The following is a 22,141-nucleotide window of genomic DNA, read 5'->3' on the forward strand; positions in this document are numbered from 1 at the left end:
CACTTCTCGGAAAAAAACCGTGTCACAATGTTGCCAGCCAGTAAGGATGATAGTATGTTTCCCTTTCCCGAAAATGCAGCATCGACTAGCGGTTGTTCTTCTGGTGTGGAGATAAAGAAACTGCCCAGCTCGCCAAGCTAACGCCAATTCAACTCCCCCAGACAGCAAGCGCAAAGCGACAGAGGAGCCCTCATCGCCCTCGGCAGCAAAGCGCATTAAGCACAGCGAGTCCGCCGAACCAGAACAGAAACCCGCGATAAAACCAATTCCCTTCCCCGAAAAAGTAAGCGAAGGAAGACGCGCCGCTCCCCTGCCCTCGGCGCATTTCCGATATCTTCACTCACGCATTCACACTCCCAAAATGCACGACCATGCCCTCTTTCTTATATACTAACCCCTCTCCTCTCTTTCTTCTAGCCCGCCGTCATCGAAGAGCGCAACGGCGAGATAGAATTCCGCGTAGTAAACAACGATGGCGACCGCGAAAGCCTCATCGTACTCACGGGCCTAAAATGTATCTTCCAGAAGCAGCTCCCCAAGATGCCCAAGGACTACATCGCGCGACTCGTCTACGACCGCACGCACTTATCCATCGCCATCGTCAAGAAACCACTCGAGGTCGTCGGAGGAATCACATACCGGCCCTTCAAAGGTCGCCAATTCGCCGAAATCGTCTTCTGCGCCATCTCATCAGACCAGCAAGTAAAAGGATATGGCGCGCATCTCATGTCGCACTTGAAAGACTATGTCAAAGCGACGTCCGACGTGATGCACTTCTTAACGTATGCCGATAACTATGCGATTGGCTACTTCAAGAAGCAGGGCTTCACCAAGGAGATCACGCTGGACCGGAGCGTGTGGATGGGTTACATCAAGGACTACGAGGGCGGGACGATCATGCAGTGTTCGATGCTGCCGCGCGTGAGATATCTCGAGATGGGCCGCATGCTCCTCAAGCAGAAGGAGTGCGTGCAGGCCAAGATCCGCGCCTACAGCAAGAGCCACATCGTACACCAGCCGCCGAAACAATGGAAGAACGGCATCACATCCATCGATCCCCTGTCCATCGAGGCCATCAAGAACTCGGGCTGGTCCCCCGACATGGACGAGCTAGCCCGCCAACCTCGCCACGGACCGAACTACAACCAACTCCTTCACCTCCTCAACGATCTGCAGAACCACCAGGCCGCTTGGCCCTTCTTGCATCCCGTTAGTAAGGACGACGTGGCGGACTACTACGATGTCATCAAGGAGCCTATGGACCTGAGTACCATGGAGAGCAAGCTCGAAGCCGACCAATACGGAACCCCTGAGGACTTCGTCAAAGACGCCAAGCTTATTTTCGACAATTGTCGGCGGTACAATAACGAGAGCACGCCGTACGCGAAGTCGGCGAATAAGCTTGAAAAGTACATGTGGCAGCAGATCAAGGCCGTTCCCGAGTGGTCACACCTGGAGCCCTATTAAACCCTCACCCTTCTGCTCCTCGTTACTTTTTTTGAGGCCATTTTCTTGTCTTCCCTGCTATTTTTATTTTGTTTTAGCGGTCTCCGTTTAACCTCTACCTCGCGTCATTTTTTCTCTCTCTCAGTTTCTCACGTATGGCGCATGGATAGTCAGGGATGGTAAAGGGTAAATGGTTACAACAACATTTTTATGGTATCGGCGTTGTGGATGTTCTTGTTTGGCTGCAAAAGGGAGTCTTCAAGATCAGGGTTTGATCGGGTATATACGGAAATGAGAAGAGTTATGTATGAAACGAAACCTTGAACGAAAGAAAGACGTCAATGTTTGGTATTGAATCCCTTGGAAGAGGTTTTGAAACTTGGAGAACTACGTGAAGAAGGCTGAACGGCGTAAACTCTCCGGTCTGCTTTGTGGACTTGGTTCAGCCCATCGCTTGACCTGTGGTGGTGAATAAGATCAAGATTGATCCGAAGTATCAAATGAATACGGTGAGCCTACGAGAAGCGAGACCGGACCACCCGAACCCCTGAGAAACTTTGGCTTTATATCGGTGTCTCTCGGTGAATCACGAGCATAATAAATGAGATGGGCAAGGGAGTCCCTTCCAGGAAACGGTGCTGAAAACATTGAAATCATTTGTACATCTCGCGCTGAGCCGTCATGATCCAGCTGACCGTGTCGCATTGAGAACTCTTGATCACATCAAGTCACCCCGCCACCCCCGAAGTCCACTCGGTCAACCCCCCACAGCCACCGAGGATCAACAATCACAGGCCAGCCGCAAGCAAGGAGCGCACGCAAACAAGGCACAATAATCAGATACTTTCGTCGTTGAATTTTGTTCATTTTATCATAGCGTAAAAAAACAGGGAGACAAAAGAAAAGGGGATAAAAGCTGGGAGCAATCGAGGATGCAAAGGGCCAGGAGTGTCCCGCCGAATAAAAAAAAAATCCCCATCCCAATCAAATTCCTCCCAAAACATTGTGTCGTCATCTATTGATCCTTTCATTACCGAAGACCCAGAAAAAAGGGAAAAAAAAGGAAAACTCCCCCATGTGATTTCGCTTGGAAACGGTGCAGGCTGTGCTTAGTGAACACGAGAAACAATAATAATAATAAATAAAAGGGGAGGCAATGGTGGGCTGGTTCTGGTCAACCTGGGAACGCGCGGAAAGGCGTCATCGGTTCGTGCAGGCAGGGTAATATATTGATGCAGGGTTAATTTAAGAAAAGGAAAATCATTAGAAGGCGAGGGAAAAAAAAATGACAAGGTTGAACCGGCCGGGGCGTCTACGACCCGCGGGCTTGTGCCGTCCTATGCAGCGGGTTGGAGCTAGGAAGCCGGAGATCGGAATAGCTTCTATAATTGTGCCGGTGGAACTGTCTTTGGTGATGCATGGGATTGGGGGGTTGCGGTTGCATGGCCGGAACCTGTCTCGGTGCGGATTCGCCATTTGTGTTCGTACTCGTGCTCGCGCTCGTACTTGTCCTCGTCGGTGTCGTGGGCGTGGAAGATTGGCCGCTCGTCAATTCTCTCAGCAGCACTCCTCTCAGTGTACCATGCAAAAAGTCGGGTATCTCGTTCCACTGCCCAGCCCTCGCGGCTTCAAGCATGCTAGGCGGGAATAGTGAGAGTTGGGGCACGAAACTTGCAATCGTCGAGGCTCCTTGAGAGATCGCATCGGCTAGATCAGGCAGTTCGCCGGCCTCGAGCGCATTCTTCAGCCATTGCTCCCATTCCTCGTCGAGGACCGCTGTGGTATCGCCGGCTTCCCGCCGGGCAATTTGCTCGCGGAGTCGCTCGTTGAGGACCGGCCCCACACTCTCCAGCGTCTCATCGCTCTCGTCGTAGCCTCCCTCGTCGGAATCGGCATCGGCGTCGTCTAATGTCGCATCCATCTCCTCGGCTTCGTTCGACAACACAGACGGCGCTTCCTCGACCGTCGGAGTTAGCGGAGAAGGGACGCGATTCTCGGGTTCTACCCAGTCGGGGAACCCGTCGGCTGCGGTATCGCGGATGGGAGCGCCCTGTTCCCGCTCATATCTCTCCTTCGCCCATTTCGTGCCTTCCCACTTTGTCAAGTTGGAAATCTCGTAGGGTGTAAGGCGGAGGGCGTCGAACGCGCGGAAGAGCCGCCTGTGCCACGCCCACCGGCCCAAACGAATGCGGTGGATCGGGTGGCAGTAGTCTAGGCCAGGGTACTTCGCTTCGGGAGTGTCTAGATGTCCGTAGAACGAATGCACTTCCTGCCTCACTTCGGGAATGAGACTCCTCTGCAGAAGAGCGCTGAAGTTGGGCGGGTCGTTTTGCCTGGGCTTAGGGAACATGTACTCGTAAACGAGCTCGTCGACTGGTCTGCCCTTCATGTTGAAATACACGTGCTGAGGAGTTGCTGGGTTGAGCCGTGGGGTTTGTCGAAAAAGGAGAAAGCTGCTCGCGGTAGCTGGAACTGAAAAGAATAAGAACGACGAAGCCCGTAGATCGGAGCAAGTCGGTGGGTATTTAAAAAGGGACTTTCGAGGCTACTCAATGCGAATCTAGGCTCTAAATTCGGAACGCATGAGAACGTGTGATTGCGACTTCTAGATCAGGCCGGTCGTGGATTGGGTGCGGCTTAGCATCTGACAGGCCGACCAAGCCTCCCAGTCTACTTGGTAGGTTTGAGATGAGACTGCACTAACACCCACTGCAGAACTCAGGTTACGCTCCACAAAAGGTCCACGGAGGAGCCCGGATTGCGCCGTTCGTGCGAAAGGGGTCCCGAAAAAGGTTTAACTTGCGTTGTCACAATGTCGGTTTTAGTTTCGAAGAGGGCACGAGCGGGGGGGGGGGGGGGGGGGGGGGGGGGGGGGACGAGACGATAAGAACAAGCGGGGCAGTTTGAGAGAGGAAGCTAATGAATATTTTGGGTGCGCTTCAATGTGAATGTGGAATGTGAGGTGTTAGTTCAATCTTGAGGCCTAGTGGGGTTGGTTGTTGGCGCCAGCGTGAATGTGGGTGAGCGAGTAAGAGAACGAGATCGGGTCAAGATGAAACAAGGTAGGAGCAGCAGGAAGAGAAGAGAATGGGAAGGCCGAAAAGCAGGAAAGGGTAGGTGACGGGGACAGACAAAGTAAATAACGGGGAAGAGGTCTTGGTGGGTTCGATGTTGGGATGAGATCGGATCGAGGAGGGCGGCAGCATAAAATAGTTGGAAACTAGTGTACTTGTATTACTTCGTACTCGGAGACCGATTGGCGCAGGGGCAGGTGAGACCAGGAAGCAGATGGAAGGAGCTAGAGGCAAACCAGACTGGAAGGTAGACTGGAAGGTAGACTGGAAGGTACCTATTTCGTAGGCAGAAGGAGGCAACAGCGATGCTTGGGTGCACCTCTGTGGTGCACTCCGGACCTAGAGTGGAGACGGAGAAGCTGGGAGATCTGGAGTGCAGGAAGGCGCCTTGGGCTAACGATCGACTTGAAGGAGATATTGTACGTATGGGTACAATGGGTACGCCGGATATGGTGAGAGTTGACGTGGAAGAGGGGGAAAGGAGGTAAAGCAAAGAAACTGAAGAACAGAGAACGAAAGATGATCAGAGTCGAGAACTACGTGAGCAGCACAAGCACGAATCAATACTATTATTATAGGTCAGGAGTGACAAGGTTTTGCTCCTCTGTGCTTCTCTGTGCTGCGCTGGGCTGAGCAGGTGTTTCCAACAACGGATATGAGCCCAAAGCGGAGACCCTGGGAAAAAAATGCTGGTACGATAATACATTCCATTCGCTGTATAACACATAACAACCATGTTTTATCCCCTTCTGAGTATGACAGATGTGTGAGCGAGCCAGGTTGGGGATGCAGAATCGGAATCGGGACTGGAACCGGGGGGAAAGGGAGGGTGGCAGGTGCGTTCGAAGTTGGGTCTGATGTATTGGGTATTAGTACGACTGGTACCTGTGGAGCGCGCCAAAAGATGCGTCAATTGATGTGTGTTCGGAGCTTGCGCTCTTGTGGTTCAGTCTGGTTGGTCTGGGCTCGCCCGTCTTTGAAAGAGGTTTGCCAAACAAGAAAATGAGTCGAGTCGAATCGCAGGCCCCGACCAGCCAAGCCAAGCCAGGTCCTGCCGTCCTGCATCCTCTCCTCATCCAATTCTCTCCTGTCTCGGTGGCTGAGGTCTGTGGGCGTGCTGAGGCATGAGACAGGGTGGACTCCGTAAGACTGTGGAGGTTGAGTCCTCGGCCAATGACATGCGCCTGATTGCCTTGGAGGGGGCAGAGTTTGGGTCGTTGGTGGCACGGCGAGGGAACCAGCGGAAAGTTGCAGGGCAGACTGAACCGACCAGTGACGAGACGGTACGGAATACTTGTTCACACACACATCCACACATCGATTTGATGATGACTTGGATGACCATGGAGGGAAGTGAGGGAAGTGAGGGAACCTGAGCTGATATGTGATTGGGAAAGAGAATGCATGACGACAATGAACCCCTGGTCTGCCTGGCTGTTGGCAGTCTTAGCTCCTCCTATTAAAAAAGGCAACTTCAACGTTGAAGTCGCGAGGGATGACTTCACAGCTGTTTGGGCAGGCAGCCCGTCGCCCTGACCTGTGTGGTGCGTTGCGTTGCGTTGCGTTGCGTGTCAAACTGTGGAGGCGCCGAGGACCGTCTAGATCGGGTTCTTCTTCCTTGTGAGTCTAACCTTCACCACGACGAAGTCTGCAGCCCGCTCCTTCGAGCCAACTCAAGGGAAACAAGCCATACCAAGTCCTACCCTACAGCAAACAACAAAAAGCAAACCGAGAGCCGTCCTCCGCTCGAGAGAATTCAGCACGAAAGATCCGTCCATCCATCTTTTAGTAGCCCACAAATCGCTTACACAACTTCGGATGTTCAAATCACTTGAGGCCATACTCAACAGTTTGGTTAATATTACTATGACGTGCATTGCTATGCCTCAGGCCCAAGCCTTCGAGGGACGGAGACTGCTTCACGCCTCATCCAGCATCCGATTATGGAGGGGTAATCATATATCACAACACCGTGTGCTGGTAATCCAAATTGCCAATTGCATCATCAGCAACGATCAGATTGATTGTTGATGAGAAAATGACACCCACCCAGGTTTCTCCAGGACGGTATCGTGCACGACAATACCGCTCTTAGATTACCAACTAGCACCTCGCAATCTATAAATTATCGGAGGCCGGAAATGGGAATCCAATGGAATGGAGGGGGAGGGGAGGCACATCTGCATCTGGATCCGGTGGATGGCTGGCGGCAAGAACCTGACCATTAATGCAGCCAGTTAAGAACTGTTGTCTTCGATGGGCGACTCATTATTCCTCATGCTCATGCCCATGCCCTGGCTCCCCTCCCCTTAGGGAGTATTTAGATCCCCCTGATACTTGGTATGGCTGACCATCATAACAAGAACCCGACGACTCTACTCATAGGTCCTTGGGCTCGTTGCTCACAGACAGAACAGACAAGCAATACCCTCAGTACACCACACCATTGTCATGATGGTGGGGCATTAACTGGACAATAGGAACTGGGTCGTCTACTTGGAGAGTCGCTGTCCAGAAAAAACGGCGGTCAAGCCTAGAAATGTTCCTAGCGCCGCATGCGCACCAGGACCATTTCCGGATCTAGATTCTAGCAGAGGCCAAAGGCAAGTCCTTCAAGCATCACGGCATTGCCATTTTCCATGTTCTCGACTCGACCCGTCTTTCTTCCCCACCAACTTTTCAGACTGATCAGCTGAACCGGTCGTAACGGAGGACATACTAATTAGCTTACCTACGAAAAAAACGACCAGTCGTCTCAGTTCTGTGATGCAGATGCAACCGCCCCGCCTTCAATGTTGTGTCCTACCGTCTCCCTATCACTACGTTTCTCATGGGATTTATTTCGTGGTCCCTGGATCTCTCAATGCCACGAAGTGCAACCTACTCAACGCTCACACGTACGGAGTATTACACCAAGACCATCGCCGAGACCGTGATTGCCAGCTCGAGCCCTTCGGCCTTTCAGCAAATTCCAGATCTGCAACATCCCAGGATGATCCTCATCCCACCACTGCCCCTTCCACGCAAGCGACCGAACCAACTGACGTTTCCAAAACTATTTCCCTCTCACTGTGATTTAAATCCCGCTTCTAGTTTACGAAGTGCAAAATTAGCCCTCCCTCCTTTCCGATTTCACCCCCCCGGATCAAGCAGGTCTTTTTCTCGCATCCATCCATTTTGGGTGAATAAAACGAGGGCACGCGTTTACGAGTGGGAAAAGGGTGAGACAAATGAAGCAAACATGCCAAAAAGAAGAAAGAAAAGAAGGAAAAATAGTAATAGTAAACATCCCAAGCACCCAATAAGCAAGGGGTGAATACCAAACAAACCCAAACATCCCCAATAGCCGAGAGAAGAAGCGAGACGCCGTGCTGAACATCCACCGCCCGAGTTGCCCAGGATCTTGGGAATCTCTTGCCCCCCCTCTTCCCGCCCCCGCCCCGTCTCGTAACGATAGATCGTCGTCTTTGATTTTTCTTTTTTGTGCCCCTTCTTCCGTGAGGCGTGTGTGCCGTGACCCTATATCGAGGGCGTACTATTGCTAGATCCCGCTCCGCATCCTCTACCTGCTGATTGACTTGGATGAAGCAAGAAACGTCGCTCGCCTTACTTCGTCAAAGATCGCCTTGAAGACTGGTTGGTGTTGCTCTTCCTCGAGTACACAGATTTTTTGGGGCAGGACACGTAATAACTGCCCTCGCCATTCGCCAGGCTATTCGGAAAAGGTGAAGTGAGACCAGTCCTGCCACGCCAGTCCTCAGCGTTCCCCAGGTAAACGCCATGTAGAAAAAAAGTTCCTCATCATCATTGGATTTTTTTTTTTAACGTCCAAGAAGACTTCATCTAGCTATCTTTCTATAAACGGCGAGGCGAATCTTGGGACCTGAGTCAATCGTCGACAGATTGCGAAAATAAATACATCCAAGAACTGTACTAAACTTATGTAGATGCTCTCCGTATCTCCAATTTTGAGTCCGAGACACAAATGACCATCCTCACTATAACTCCGTTTTTGCCCTTTCATAATAATCATGCCCAAGTCGTATACCTATCGTAGCCAAATCGTAACATATGCTCGCTTCCCAACGCGTAGCTATGAAAACCTGTGAATGTGGCTGGTAGCACCAAAATCGTCGGGGGATGCAACAGTATCAACGCAAAAGTGGAAAAAAAGGAAAGAAGCAAAAAAAGCCATATTCCTAGTCTCTGCCATCACGATAGGCGTGCCCTTCTCTCCGCCTCCTAGGAGGCCCATGCCTCGGTGCACCTCTCTCTGCCTCGAACTCCATCCAATCATCCGGTGGGTGCCTCCTCTCTGCATCATGGCTTGTCATGCGCCGGTACGGACTCCCCCTGCGCGGCGCCGGCCGTAGCGGTCTATCGTCGTAAATATGGTCTCTCTCGCGCTCGCGCTCTCGATCCCTCTCTCGGAGGCCATCACCTCTATTTCGAAGTCCGTCTCTATCTCTCTCGTAATCGCGGTCTCTATCCAGATCATATCTCTCTTTGCCACGCGGCTCCGCCCTGAACCGATCTCGATCTCGATCCCTCTCCCATTCTTTCTGCCTACGCCTTCGCCCTCTCTCAGAAGAATCGGCGTCGGAGTCGTCGGCATCAGGTGAGTGTCGATCAAGGCGGTGTCCGTAGTCGTCATCGCGACTGTAATTGTTTGCCCCGTGCAAGTTTGTCCTCGATGAACTCCGCCGCCTTTCGGGGGTTCTTGAGAGCATGCTCGAGACTGTGTTCATCAGCTTATCTACTCCCCCAAATGGAAAACTCTTCCGTCTATCGTCGTGCCTAGTATCAACAGGGGGTCGCAAGCCAGGCGAGTAACCCCTGCGAGGCGACCCATGGTGAGGTGACCCATGGTGAGGCGATCCGTGTCCAGGCGGTACATGGCGGACGGAGGACCGCAGAGGGAGCTTGTGTAGCGTTGGATCGCTGCCATAAGTTGCTCTCGAGCGCATCGTCGGGCTTGGCGATTCGTCTGAAGGGATTATGACGGGCGCAACCTTGGGACTAGGCTTCCTCCTCAAAGGTCGTTGCCGGGGGATATCGGGGGACCGGCGCCTAGTGGGCGATGTGCGCATCGAAAGGCTCCTACGCCTCTGGGGGATGTGCTCGTCCTTGAACGTGGGAGAGACGAAGGTATCAGGATGATGCCTTGGGGCCGGACGCTCGGCAAAGACATAGTTGACGCCTCCAGCGCCTCTTGGCCGGCCCCTAATAGGCTCGCTCTCCGCCGACTCATCGCTGCTGCTCACGTGGACAGCTCTCGCTCGCCGTGGGGAGGTCCGCGATCCGGACGAACTGGGCGATTTCGTTTTGACATGTGGCCGTGGCTCTCGCTCAGGTTCTGGTTCCGGTTCTGGCCCCTCTTCCGCGGATGGGTCATGCTCCCTGAACGACTCCAACTTGTCCTCCCACCATTTTTTAATCTTCTTGTCGGGCTCACTCGGGAAGGCCTCGGCCGGTAGCGGAGAAGGGAACGGCTCCCCGGTATCGGGATGCTTCAGGTGCCAGTTTTCTACTGCGAACTGGAGAAGCGGAACGTTTATGGACGGCGACAACAGCAGCTCGACAGACTGCCATCGGACGAAGCCACGGGTCGTTAGAGCTGGTATGCACGGAGGTCTGAAGTCGTCTTCGGGAACTGGTTGTAGCGTGTGCTGGCATCCAATTGTACTAAAGATGTAAGATATCGTCTCGCCCTCCATGCTGAGGAATAAGCCTAAACGTAGAGAGAGTATTGCGTCAATAACCCCAACATCACGAATTGCAGACCGCAAAGGTGAGCCATGAATGGGATGATGAGTGGCGCTGACTTACTGTCATAATTGCCGCCAGCAGCACGGTAGTATGCTGCTATTTTCTTGGGTGTTAATTTGGTCTGCGTCTTATCGTCGATTTCCAAACTCTATTAAGCGCAAAAAGGTGGCGGTTAGTCGAGTCTGGCCAGCCATGTTGTTCGCTTTCGACACTGCCGCTGGCGACTGCCTCATCTCGAAATCAAGGGCTAGATCATACTATATACCGGGCGATGGCCCTCAAGAGGGCATCTAACGTCTCGGTCGGCTCCCTATCCTCCTTAAATAGATAGCCATAATAGGTCTTTGGGTCTGGTGTTTGGGACGCCATGTTGCTAGCTCAATCGTCGTTGCTGACGTCAACCCCACTTCGCACACCAGCGGATGGATCGCAATCGAAGAGGGATCCAGTGGCGGAGATTTCTGCTTGTAGTCGTACAGAGAGCTCTGATATGTTGAGAGATTCCCCGTAAGAAAAGAATTTCAAAAAGAGCGGGCGCCTTCAAATGAATAAGGAAAAGAAAAGAGAAGGATACGCTTGAGGGAAATAGTCAAAGGAAAGAGGGAGAATGTGCGGTCGGAGGTTCTGCCTGAAAAGGACTTGGTGCGATGGCGGGAAGGGCTGGACACTTACTTGTTCGTATGATGAAGGCGACGCGGGAACCTAAATAATCGCGGATGCAACCGTCGGGATCAGGCATTGGCCGTTGTCATCCTGCAAAATGTACAAAATGCAAGGACGAAGTGCAGTCCCCATCTGTTCCCTTGCCCGTTTCGAGCTCGGATTTGAAGTTCCCTTCCCTCTGCTGCCTGGATGCTGTTGCAAAGTGAACTTGGGCCTTTGGCTTGGCCTCGGGCTCATCCATGTGACGATGGGGTCTTTGTTGGCTGAGCGGGGGGAGAATGGACAAGCTCCTCCGGTCTCATCCTATTATGGATCCTGATATCGCGGATCTTGGCGCAGCAGCTGGAGAGCACAGGGATTGCTGGGTTCTGCAGTTGTGCTATTTCCAGCCGTCAGCCCACACTGGCGCTCCGCCTTGGTTTGGCCTGGCCAGTGAATAATTCGAGCTAAATCGTTGGCCGCGGGTGGCTTTGACACGTGCAGGCCCAAAACCAACCACATCCACTGCCACGGCCTGCGTCTCGCCCGCGAGCAATGATGGAATCGGCGTGGTGGCGGATCCCGTTCTCCAATGTCGTGGGCTACTGCGGGGGGCATTGGAAGCAGGGCTGGTCGTTGCGGGACCGCGTCACAGTCACCAGAGGCCGCCAAATCTCTGGTGACTCAGCAGAGCGCAGAATCAAAACGTCCTTGCCAGTTGCGTTTTCTCGGCAGTCACACCCGTGGCCGCAGCATTTGGAAGCAGCACTTGAGAACACTTGCATCTTGATTGCTCCATCCTCCCTCTTGCCGCCTTCTAATTTGTTCGACTGAGATCTATTTGATGTAATGATATGATAGCATAATTCTGGGGAGCTTCTTCCCTCGTGCCACTTCTCCTCAACGAGCCTAGCTAGATTAGGATCCGATGAGCTCTTACTCTGACTCCGTCCATTAGGTGGCGGAGGTTGGTGACCTCCGAGTGAGCTACTTTGATTTTTCGCCACGAGTAATGCTTCGTTGCCCTGCTTTCTTTCAAGTCATCCAGGAAGCTTACACAAGAAAGGGCGGCAATTCCACCCTCCATAAAAGGGGAAGAAGAGATGGGTGAGCCGAGGAACTCCCAAACATCTCCCTGGTTGACAACTTTGGGACGCCTCAGCCGCTCAGCCCAAGCTTCCAGCTCCATAGTGACATAGAAATTAATCACAGCTGTCTGACAGCGAGTCTTCGTTATCTTTCCCTCCATTTGTCCTCGACATCCCGACTGACTGTCGACGAGATTGGAAACTTCGGTGAGATTTGCACGATGTCCTCATTTAACACTCTCGGAAATCTGCGGGCAATCTCGAAATAAGACCGCCTCCAGACTCGATACCACTTCTCGCCAATCTGATAAGGTCTCACCCTACCTTTTTTTTTTTTTTTTTTTTTTTTTTTTTTTTTTTCTTTTTTTTTTTTTTTTTTTTTTTTTTTTTTTTCGTTTTCCTAACACCAAAACCCTCACTGCCGTAGTTGCCAGATAGCCTTCGAGGACAGAGCAGGCTCCAATGGGCAACGTTCAAAGCTGCACGCCAAAGAAATGGTTGGTGTCTTGCTCGTTCCGCAACTCATATCGTCACATTGTCTCTGTCGAGTAAGAGTGATTCGTCCTAGGTGGCCAAATCTAACGGCTGCTTGTCTTGGAATTTGTGCTAAAGGAAACATGCTTGAAGTGGAATGGAGTGATTTCGAAGGTGACATTGGAGGACGAGTCACGTCATACCCGCGCAGCAAGTCCATCACCAACGAGGTAAGATTGGGCTTCAAGCATCACCAGAGTCCAAGCCAAGGAGAACGAGACACGATTACGATTATTAGGAGCTGCTTAAAGGATCACTCGAGGACGAGTCATTCAATGGACTCCGTGTTCAGCGACTGGCAAATAGGGAACAAGATTATTTACATGTGTGTGATGGGGGACGGATGATAAAGAAACATAGCAGAACTAGATCAGGTTTGGTCGTTAGACGGACAAAGATAGACCTGAGGAACGTTCAATATGATAGCATATGTGAGCTCACCCAAGAAGCAAGTAATGGGCGTTCCAGCACCCTCGCCATCGGTAGCTAAGATAACCACGCGACGTTTAAACTGACCGAGGTGGCGTCGTGGACCAGATCCAACTTTAACGTCTTCCGAGGAAGGGGCTTAACTTTAATTTCAAATCTCCGATTGGCAGACACAAACTTTGTCGACGAACCTAGTTAAGGGTGGCCTTCCGTCCTGTCGGGAGGACCAAGCCTCCGAAACCGGGACAGGCAGAGACTCCGGGCAGGTTCCCTATTTGAGATCGGAATGTGTTCAAGGGTCGAATCGGGGCAGGAAAAGTCAGCCTGTATGGAATGACACGGGTTGACTCGGTTCGACTCACACGACAAGAGCGCGGGTATCTTTCGTTCTACATCGATCGATGGCAGCGCTGTTTACCTCTAACATCGACCAAGAAGAGAACTGGAAGTGCGGCCTTGACGATGAGAACATCCACTTCTCCGGCTGCCCCCTCGAGGAGAATCGAATCCTACAATATTGCTACTTCCTAACCTGTAACACAATGGAACTGCAAACCTGGAACTGTCGCAAGAGAATTGCTTCCGATACGGATAAGCCTGGAGCCCTGCATATCAGCGTCGTGCTTTGTAACCTCGAGTCTACTCTTTCGAGGATAGACAGTAGTCCTCTGAGCAAGGCGCAGGTACCTGGCAATGTCTAGTTCCATGATTCGTGAGCCAGGATGAACCTTCCCGCGAGAGCTCTCTGGATTGCTCACTAGGTCCGGAACCCAGAGACCGAAAGTACTGTTGGTTAGGAGATGGCTCGGAGACTTTGTTGACCGCAGGGTATCGTTTTACACCATTGCGGGAAGTGCATACTACATATAACCTTTGTCGCTCTCTCTCCATGCGGTTTCTTCCCGAAGGCTTTCAATTATCACCAGCTGCCTCACCCCATCGCAATGGCACGCCTGACCACCCTTCAGTCTTTCCCCATATTTCTCGCCTTGCGGGAACTTTCCACTGCTTAGCCTCACCAGAGGGGCGGCAGGCCCGGTCCAGCTCCAGCCCCAGCTCCAGAATCGACCCTGAGAGCACTCATGTCACTCCTGCGACTACTTCTATTTCAGAATCTAGCCCGGTCACAAGCACCTCTGCCCCAGACAATGGTCTACAAAGCACTGATTCTCCATCTCTCAGCGTCGAGACGTCTTCCACGACTCCTGTTGGCCTCAGTCAGTTTGTAGAGCTACGGGTTACTAAATCCAGCCTGAGCTCAGCGACGGTACAGGTTGAGCCAAATTCCATCAGTTTTCGCTCCGTGGAGATAGTCCCTCTAGAAGCTCAATCGAGCTCCACGTCGGAGTCTTCGTCTGCCCTCCCAATCAGTTCTTCTTCGAGCTCCATAGAGGAAGGATCTCAAGCACTTCAACGGCGGACCCTACTTTAGAGAGATCCACGGGAAGCGACAGCCATACAGTATCAGCTTCTACGTCTTCCATTTCCATTCCGGATAAAAGCTGCAACAACCAGGATATCGAGTACGCCATCTACTGGAACTCATACATCAACGCTGACCCACCCAAGTGCAGCACATTCTCTCCAGAAAATTTCTATTACAGCGTTCCTATATTCGTCGGAGAAACAGAGCGCATGGGCGTCGTACCCGGGCAACAGCAGGCAAACCAGGCCTTGAGCATCTACGGTGGTTCCCCCTCTCTACTCCTCCAGTACGCCATGGTCAACCATCGAGCCTATCTATACCCTCCCATTACTGGAGACTACGAGATTACCGTTTCATACTCGGATGACATCACCCTCGTCTGGGTTGGGCCTAATGCTTATACGGGCTATACTCGCCAGAACGCCAACCTGGAGCAGACCTATGTACAGGGTGGAACAACGGTCAAGACTGTCAAGGTACGCCTGGTGGAGGGATCTTATACGCCTTTCCGAGTCATGTGGGCCAACGCCCAGGCGGACCTCGCATTCTTAGTAGAGGTCAAGGCTCCCAATGGAGACATCATTGCTAACGGGGAAGTGTCCGCGCAGGGGTATCTTGTGCGGTTTGCGTGTCCTCCGATGAGAGATGTTACTCCCGACTTCCCAGCCTTCGGCGCGAGGGGTTAGACTCTCTTGTTCTTTGGCTGCTTTTCGCTTGTTAATCTATTGTCTCATAAACTTTCCGGACGCAAATGGTTGTGGTAGTTTAATACATTCCGAGTACACCTTCAAGCTAGCTTCTTTATTCCTACAAATGACTATAGACCAACGAAACCTAGAATACACTTTGTACTCTTGCCCGGTAAGTCACTAATGAAGATTAGCCGTCTCAATTATACTGAAATGCATTAGCCTCCATGAGTCCTTCAAGGTTCAGGTCTGGGACACGCAAACACAAAGAGCCGGTCCAGTTCCTTCCCCTTATTATTCTCAACAATCCAATCCTCTAACCTCTCAAACCCACCCTTCTCCAACACCTTCGCACTCGCCAGATTCGCCGCATCCGTAATTCCAATCATCCCCTCCCGTACAACATCACCTTCTTCTACATCCCCATCAACCTTTATGCTGCAGGTCGCCACCTCCACCTCCTCCTCGACCCTCGGCAACTGCCACCACATCTCCATGAACCCCTTCATAAACTCCGTCGCGTAGCCCTTCCCCCAGACGCTTGGATGAAACATATACCCCACCTCAGGCCACCCAAAGAAATCCTGTCTCCACAGGTTGCCGCCCATGCCGATGAACTCTCCCGTTTCCCGCTCGCAGATGGCAAAGTTGTAGGTGTGCTTGTCTTTGGGGGGTAGGAATTCGGCCAACTTCTTCTTTGTGGCTTCGATGTCCGGGTCGATGTGGCCTTGGCTTGTCCAGATCATGACGGACTCTACTCTCCGGAGGGCATGGAGAGGTTCGAGGTCATCTTCCGTGAGGGGACGGATGAGGAGGCGCGGGGTTTCGAGGGATATGCGGTCCCCGAGTGTGGGGTAGGGGGCGACCGGGAGGGTGGTCTTGACTTTTCGGCGTGTTATCACGGTGGGCTCCATGATTCTGTGAAGCGTACCTGCGTTTTGTATTGCTTGGAGTGTCGAGTGTTGATGTTGCTGTTGCTATTGTCTGTTGATGCCTGGACTTCTGTGTGAGCCACACTTGCGAGCCCTTATCAGACGGAGCGAGGTCTTTTATTGCTCGATTTTCCCTAGTTTCCATGCTAGGCATCGATCAATCAGAGAGCCGCGCCCTTGGCAAGTAAAACTCGGGTCAACTACGCCGACTAGAAGCGGGAACTGGAAATACCACCTTCCTAGAAAACGACTTATTGACGACTTCGGAACATGCCTCTATTCATATCTGCTTTTGACACTTGCCTAGGAATCACTCGAATAGATTGAAATTGGCCATCTACCTCTTCAATCATCCTTCGAGTGGCGGAGCTGAGAAGATAGATATTTCAGCTGCTGCCCGCCTTCCGAGGTTTCAATACCGGTACGTCTTGCTTCCTTCCATGCATCGAACCCTAAGAAACTCCCACTCTCTCCTCCCTTTTTCACAAAACCACAGGTGTCACTGGAGCGCATTACAATCGTAGTTTTGGTTCATTCATTTTTTTGCATGAATTGGTTGTGCCCATCCTAACATGGACCAAATGCAGATATTTTCCATGGACCGTAATGAACACCCTTCGAACCCTGACGAAAACAACCTGCCCCTGAAAAAAATGACAACAACCCTTAAGCGAAAGTCGAGGGGCGCTTGGCGCTGAAGAGCTTCTTGTTGTTGATCTTGGAAACACGGTGAGGAAGAGGGAACTTGAGGTTCTTGGTTACGAGCTGCTTGATGTATTGCCTCTTGACGTCCTCGGTCTTCTCGATCTCGACGACACGGAGAATCTGTATTCTTGGGTTAGTCACCCCAACCTCTCCTACTTGACGTCTAAAGCGTAAGGGGCCAGGTAATGACATACGTGGATGGATCGGAAACGGGCACGGTGGCGGGCAGCCATGTCGGAGTAGAGGGACTCGACGGCATCCGTCCTGGACATCTCACGGTACTCCTTGTACATGTTGTGGGTGCCAGAGCGGGAGTCATATCGGATCCAGATACCGAAGTTCTTGACCTTGGTGGGGTGCTTCTCGTGAATCTGCGAAAAAAAATATCATCCTGCGTGAGCCCAAGCCACATCAAAAAAATAGAGCCCAAAGCCATCACTGTGTTTCCGTACCTCCTTAATAGAGACGACCTCGCCGGTAGCCTTCTTGACCTTCTTGAGACCTCGCAAGAAGTACCAGAATCGGGACTTGGCGACCGCAGTGTTGGGGGCGAAGATGGTCATGCGGTAGAGGGTGGGGGTAGGGTTGGCCTCGGTGGGCAAGTGGCGGCCGATGACCTCGTACTCTTGAAGGCGACCTAAATCATGTCCATCAGTCTCAATGCATTTTGGCGCACACGATCACAATTTCTCCAGCCCTCCGGTTCGGCCCTCAAAACCAGGCGTCAAGCAACTGCAGAAAGCCGCCCAGGCTATCATATCTAGAGGTGATGGCGTTCTTCGTGCTCTCCTTGCAATTTTCCCCGTAGCCGCGGCTGAACTCGATCCAGTGTTCGAAGGACGCGGTGATTTGATTTGCTGGCCCTCAGCCTTCGAAGAAGTTGCCGACAATCACAGCATCGATTCGCTCGACTTGGGGCAGCGGAAATTCAAGGAGTTTCGAATTCGGCCGGGGATAAACACATCGAGGAATCGTCGTTGCAGGATGGCGGTCGCTTGAGAGGAAACGAGAGAAATTCCGATCCAGAATCACAGACAAACGAAAGAAACTGCTTACCCATCTTTATCGCAGAGTTAGAATTCCGAATACCAATTATTTGAGGGTAGGCGAAAAGGAAACTTACTTTGTCAAGTTGGACTGTTGGCCGATTTCGAGGGTTGATGTTGTGATGGCTTCGGAATTGAAGATTCACAGCAAGGTTCGTGAGAAAGCGGGAGTGTGGAATATTTTTTTGGGTGAGCCCTAACGCACCAGTCGGAGAAACTCAAGCCACCAAAAATTTCGTGGGGCATCCACTTGTGAACAGACGGTGTGTGGCTAGTGCCCTACTAGCCACAGAGACTTTATCTCCATGTGACTCTTTAAAGATAAAGATTTCGGGTCCCTGTGCACTGACCCTCCCGACTGAAATAGTGGGGCAGAAGCGAGAGAAGGTGGGCGACGGAGGCGCTCAGTAATAGTTCTGTACCCAGCCAAGCTTCTTCGACTTCGACGGTGTTTCAGTGTGACTTCAATGTTGGGGGTGCATTGTTTACTTCAGCCCAAGACCGAACATAATTTTGCCACATTATAACCTCGGAGTTGCCATTCTTCTTGTCCGTGAAATCTTTCTCGAATACGAACTTCTCACTCCATAATTCTCGCGCCAGAGCCATGGACAAGCTCGTCAAGGAGCTTGCTGACGCTCACGCATCAGGCAATGGCTATGTAGTTGCGCAGCTCCTTCTACCCTTGTCTCCGCCCGACCAGCCTGATCGGCTCCGGTCTATAGCTCGGAGCACAAATGCAGCATCAGTGAAGAAGGATGTCACTCGGGCAATGAGGAGGTCTTCCTACATCAGCAACTTAACGAATGAAGAGTTTACTGGATGGGTAGACATTCTTGCCGCGTACTGGAAGGCAGTGTCCGCAATTGTACCATTGGCTGAGCATATCAATGATAATGACAAGGTCCGTCCCCATATGTACTACTCTGGCAAGGAAGTTCCATTGTCCCACTAACGCCGTGCTTCAGGCTGCTTCGTGGACAAGAGTGTACGAGACCTGGAAAGAGCTTACGTCGACTGTCATCAGGGGTTATTCGAATTATGGTTTCGAGGCTTGGACAATCCCGTGTCTATATGTCATGGGAAAGCATCTGAGGCTGTATGCCATGAAGTCGGACCAAGAGAGGTCCAACAACCCCGCTGCAGATAGAGGCCCATCTTATGCGGATGATTTTGACCCTGAAACGGAAAGGAACGGGCAACTACGCGATTGTGAGCAGGTACTAAAGCGCATATTTACGCTCTGCCTGAGTGATAGGTATGTTTATTGGCCCCTTCGATGTCAAACAGAAGTGGAGCAGGAACCAAAGACTCACTCGCTCTCTTTTTTTCCAGGGCACCGGTCGAGACCTCGAGAAAATGGGGCATCTACTTCATTATCAATCTTCTGTTCAAGACTTATTTCAAGCTCAACTCGGCGAGTTTATCTAGGAATATCCTAAAGGCACTTACTGCGTACAAGGGAGACATGCCGCCTCTGTCTGCCTTCCCAAAGTCACAGAGGGTAACGTTCAAGTACTACACTGGCGTCCTCGCCTTCTTGGAGGAAAATTACAGGGAGGTAAGGAAACTTCGTCCCCTTATCGGTGAATAATTTGATCACGTCTGACTTGAAGATTAGGCTGAGGATCATTTGATGGAAGCGTGGCAACTCTGCCACAAGAATTCTATCCGGAATAAGGAGTGAGTACTGCAGCACTCCACGGTCCATGGACGCGTTGGCTAATTAGGACAGGCGAATTCTAACATACCTCATTCCTTGCCGTCTCCTGACCACTCATACACTTCCGAGCAAAGCACTTCTCGAGCCTTACCCCACCCTCCAGAACCTATTCCTCCCCATCGCTCAATGCATAAGAAGTGGTGATCTTCACGCGTTCGACGTCGCGCTCCAGGAGCACGAAGAGGCGTTTGTCAAGCTGAAGATTTATCTCGCGCTTGAGCGCGGACGCGACATTGCCATGAGGAATTTATTCCGGAAGGTGTTCATTGCTGGAGGATTCGACGAATCGAAGGAACCAGACGCTGCCCCGATCAGGCGCACTCGCATACCCGTAGCCGAGTTCCAGGCTGCAATCAACCTCAAGTCCGAGGGAGATAGGATTGATACCGATGAGGTGGAATGTTTCTTGGCAAATATGATTTACAAGGTACGTGTCATTTCATGATGATTGTTCTCATTGCCGCCCGTGACACTCATCCGCAAGGCGCCGGCCGGTGGGTGTGGGGACGACAATTCCCATTGGTCCACCTCACCGGGATGCCTTATACCCTATTGGCAATTTTGGCCCCAAATCTCCAGCCTTGTAAATAAATGGACGTCATGCGTTGTCTGCCTTGCCGATGACTGCGTCATTTCCCCAACCGTGCCTTTCGGTGTTGGCGTTGGCGTTGCCGCCTGAGGCGATGTGGCCCTGTGGTCCTGATATCTGAGGGCGAACCGACCAATCTTTCCGTTCCATTCGCTTCCCGTCTCGCTTAAGGAATGAGTCACTAACAAGCGCAATCATTCCATAGAACCTCATGAAAGGCTACATCGCGAGGGAGCGAGGCATGGTGGTGTTGTCAAAAAACGGTGCTTTTCCCGGCACAGGGGTATGAGAGAGGAGGGCGTGGCCCGATGAAGCCTAGCGGTGCATTCCTGCACAAGCGGCATTCGTGCATCCAGTTGGATGGTGTCTTCGTGCAGCTGGGGATGTTGAGATGGAGGGTGACTGGAGTGCAAACGTGCAGACAGATAGTCTCCCCGGCTGACAACATTCTTGTGTAATATTTTGTCTTCTGTTCCTTTCCCCCTGTCCCCTTTTTCCAGTTTGCCTCCCCACCACATGTCCCTTCCCATTCGAGAGTTGGGTGCATGCACGATCATCGGCTCAGTCAAAAAAAGGAATATACAAGGAGTTGGTCGTGTTTCGATTCCCCCGAGGCAAGGGGCAAAGAGTTGATAGCAAAAAGTTCATCATGGTATCACCGTGAAAAATGGCCCGTGTTTTACGCCTTCCTCGACGTGTATTCTTTCACGCTTGGTACAACCCGAACTCTCGGACTCTAACATCGAGCGCCCCCTCCGCGTCTTGGCTCCGAAACAATCCATTTTAATCCCTGTCGCTGAAAAGAGGGAATTAAATTAAAAAGAGAAAAAAAAAAATCACAAAAGTAGATCTATCATTCCCCATCCTTCCCTTTCAACATCCCCGGTCCATGCAAGCACTTAAACAGTCCCTCGGTTCCACACCCACCTTTCTCGGCGTCCCAGTAATTTAACCCCTTTGGGTTAAATGGCAATTTTCTCCTTTCTCATGAAAGGAAAACGTACTTTCTTTCGGGATAAAACGGGGAAGGATTCGGTGATGATCAATTTGTGAGTCATATTCGGGCAGATCGGTGTTCGCCTTGAACGCCTTGATTGTGCTGTAAACGGTGGGTATTGGTATCTGTTAGTGGTGGGTGTGACGGGATGAATGAACTACATTGGGGCTTTGGGGTCTGCGACCAAGATGGAGAAATGACATTTTAGAGTCACTGAGGTTCTAATAGCTGTTTCTGGATGTCGCGTTTCTGGTACGAGATGTTGTGACTCGGAATTTTAGTGTTAGAAGTGTCGATCTACATTTTGATGATTTTTTTTTCTCACTCCTGGTGAACCCACATTTACTTCGTATCAAGGCCTTGAACGGAGATTTAATGTAAATTGAAGTAACTTGACCAAGAGTAAAATGACGCCAAAAATAAGATGATCATCTAAAGATTAAGCCTCTGCACGAGGTAATGAGAGTCGAGAAAGGTAATATACAAGCAGAAAATAAGAAGTTGGAAGAAACAGAAAAAGGCATCCTGTGTAGAAGAGATCCAATCTGCTGGTTGCCTTCAACTCGGCAGAAAAACACATAACCGTCTCGGCCCAAGGAGGTATCATTCTTAATTTTCGAGACTTTCTGGGTCCAGCCTGCAACAAACAAACGCAATGACGAGGAAAGGAAACAGGGAGAAGAAAACACACTGCAGCAGTTCCCTTTAAGTCCAGATAGTCTCGACAATAATGGTACAGATCGAAAAGCAAGAGAAAGAAAAGTAGGAATCCCAATCCAAGAAGGAAAACCAAACAACCGGGTGGCCCAGATTGAGATAAGAAGAAAGAAGAACGCCATAAAATCCAAGAGTTGTAAGAAAAACCTAGATCGCCTCCGAAATGAAAAACGTAAACGCCAGATGCTCGTGTCTTGTCTTGTTTTGTCTGATTTTCGCAAATCCATAAAGCCCGCCAAACCTCTATAAGTTCGTAAAACAAGTGTGGGGTGTGACGTGGAAAGAAGAGAAACAAATAGAAATAGAGAAAAGATAAATCAAGAACACCGAACATA

General features: G+C 51.2%; 4 protein-coding genes and 3 pseudogenes across 4 annotated transcripts; 3 read left to right on the forward strand and 4 right to left on the reverse strand.

Moving 5' to 3' along the window:
- Positions 1-27: 27 nt before the first annotated feature.
- Positions 28-1,467, forward strand: SAPIO_CDS5624 (Histone acetyltransferase GCN5; the record flags this gene model as incomplete). The annotated part of the gene is made up of 3 exons (XM_016787915.1): positions 28-40; positions 162-283; positions 418-1,467. The coding sequence occupies 3 exons, from the start codon at positions 28-30 to the stop codon at positions 1,465-1,467; spliced, it is 1,185 nt and encodes a 394-aa protein (XP_016642230.1).
- Positions 1,468-2,758: 1,291 nt separating this feature from the next.
- On the reverse strand, positions 2,759-3,835 carry SAPIO_CDS5625 (annotated as a pseudogene; the record flags this gene model as incomplete).
- Positions 3,836-8,719: 4,884 nt separating this feature from the next.
- On the reverse strand, positions 8,720-10,658 carry SAPIO_CDS5626 (uncharacterized protein; the record flags this gene model as incomplete). Its single annotated transcript, XM_016787916.1, has 3 exons — positions 8,720-10,251; positions 10,350-10,437; positions 10,548-10,658. 3 exons carry the CDS (start codon positions 10,656-10,658, stop codon positions 8,720-8,722), a joined length of 1,731 nt encoding a protein of 576 aa, XP_016642231.1.
- A 3,959-nt stretch (positions 10,659-14,617) lies between these two features.
- SAPIO_CDS5627 lies at positions 14,618-15,094 on the forward strand (annotated as a pseudogene; the record flags this gene model as incomplete).
- Positions 15,095-15,333: 239 nt separating this feature from the next.
- Positions 15,334-16,011, reverse strand: SAPIO_CDS5628 (annotated as a pseudogene; the record flags this gene model as incomplete).
- Positions 16,012-16,695: 684 nt separating this feature from the next.
- Positions 16,696-17,794, reverse strand: SAPIO_CDS5629 (uncharacterized protein; the record flags this gene model as incomplete). The annotated part of the gene is made up of 4 exons (XM_016787917.1): positions 16,696-16,854; positions 16,929-17,105; positions 17,187-17,371; positions 17,791-17,794. 4 exons carry the CDS (start codon positions 17,792-17,794, stop codon positions 16,696-16,698), a joined length of 525 nt encoding a protein of 174 aa, XP_016642232.1.
- Positions 17,795-18,387: 593 nt separating this feature from the next.
- Positions 18,388-20,381, forward strand: SAPIO_CDS5630 (uncharacterized protein; the record flags this gene model as incomplete). The annotated part of the gene is made up of 6 exons (XM_016787918.1): positions 18,388-18,684; positions 18,749-19,038; positions 19,116-19,341; positions 19,402-19,463; positions 19,516-19,930; positions 20,298-20,381. 6 exons carry the CDS (start codon positions 18,388-18,390, stop codon positions 20,379-20,381), a joined length of 1,374 nt encoding a protein of 457 aa, XP_016642233.1.
- Between the last annotated feature and the right edge of the window lie 1,760 nt (positions 20,382-22,141).

The sequence above is a fragment of the Scedosporium apiospermum genome (assembly GCF_000732125.1).
Source record: "Scedosporium apiospermum strain IHEM 14462 chromosome Unknown SEQ_SAPIO_0099, whole genome shotgun sequence".
NCBI lineage: Eukaryota > Fungi > Ascomycota > Sordariomycetes > Microascales > Microascaceae > Scedosporium > Scedosporium apiospermum.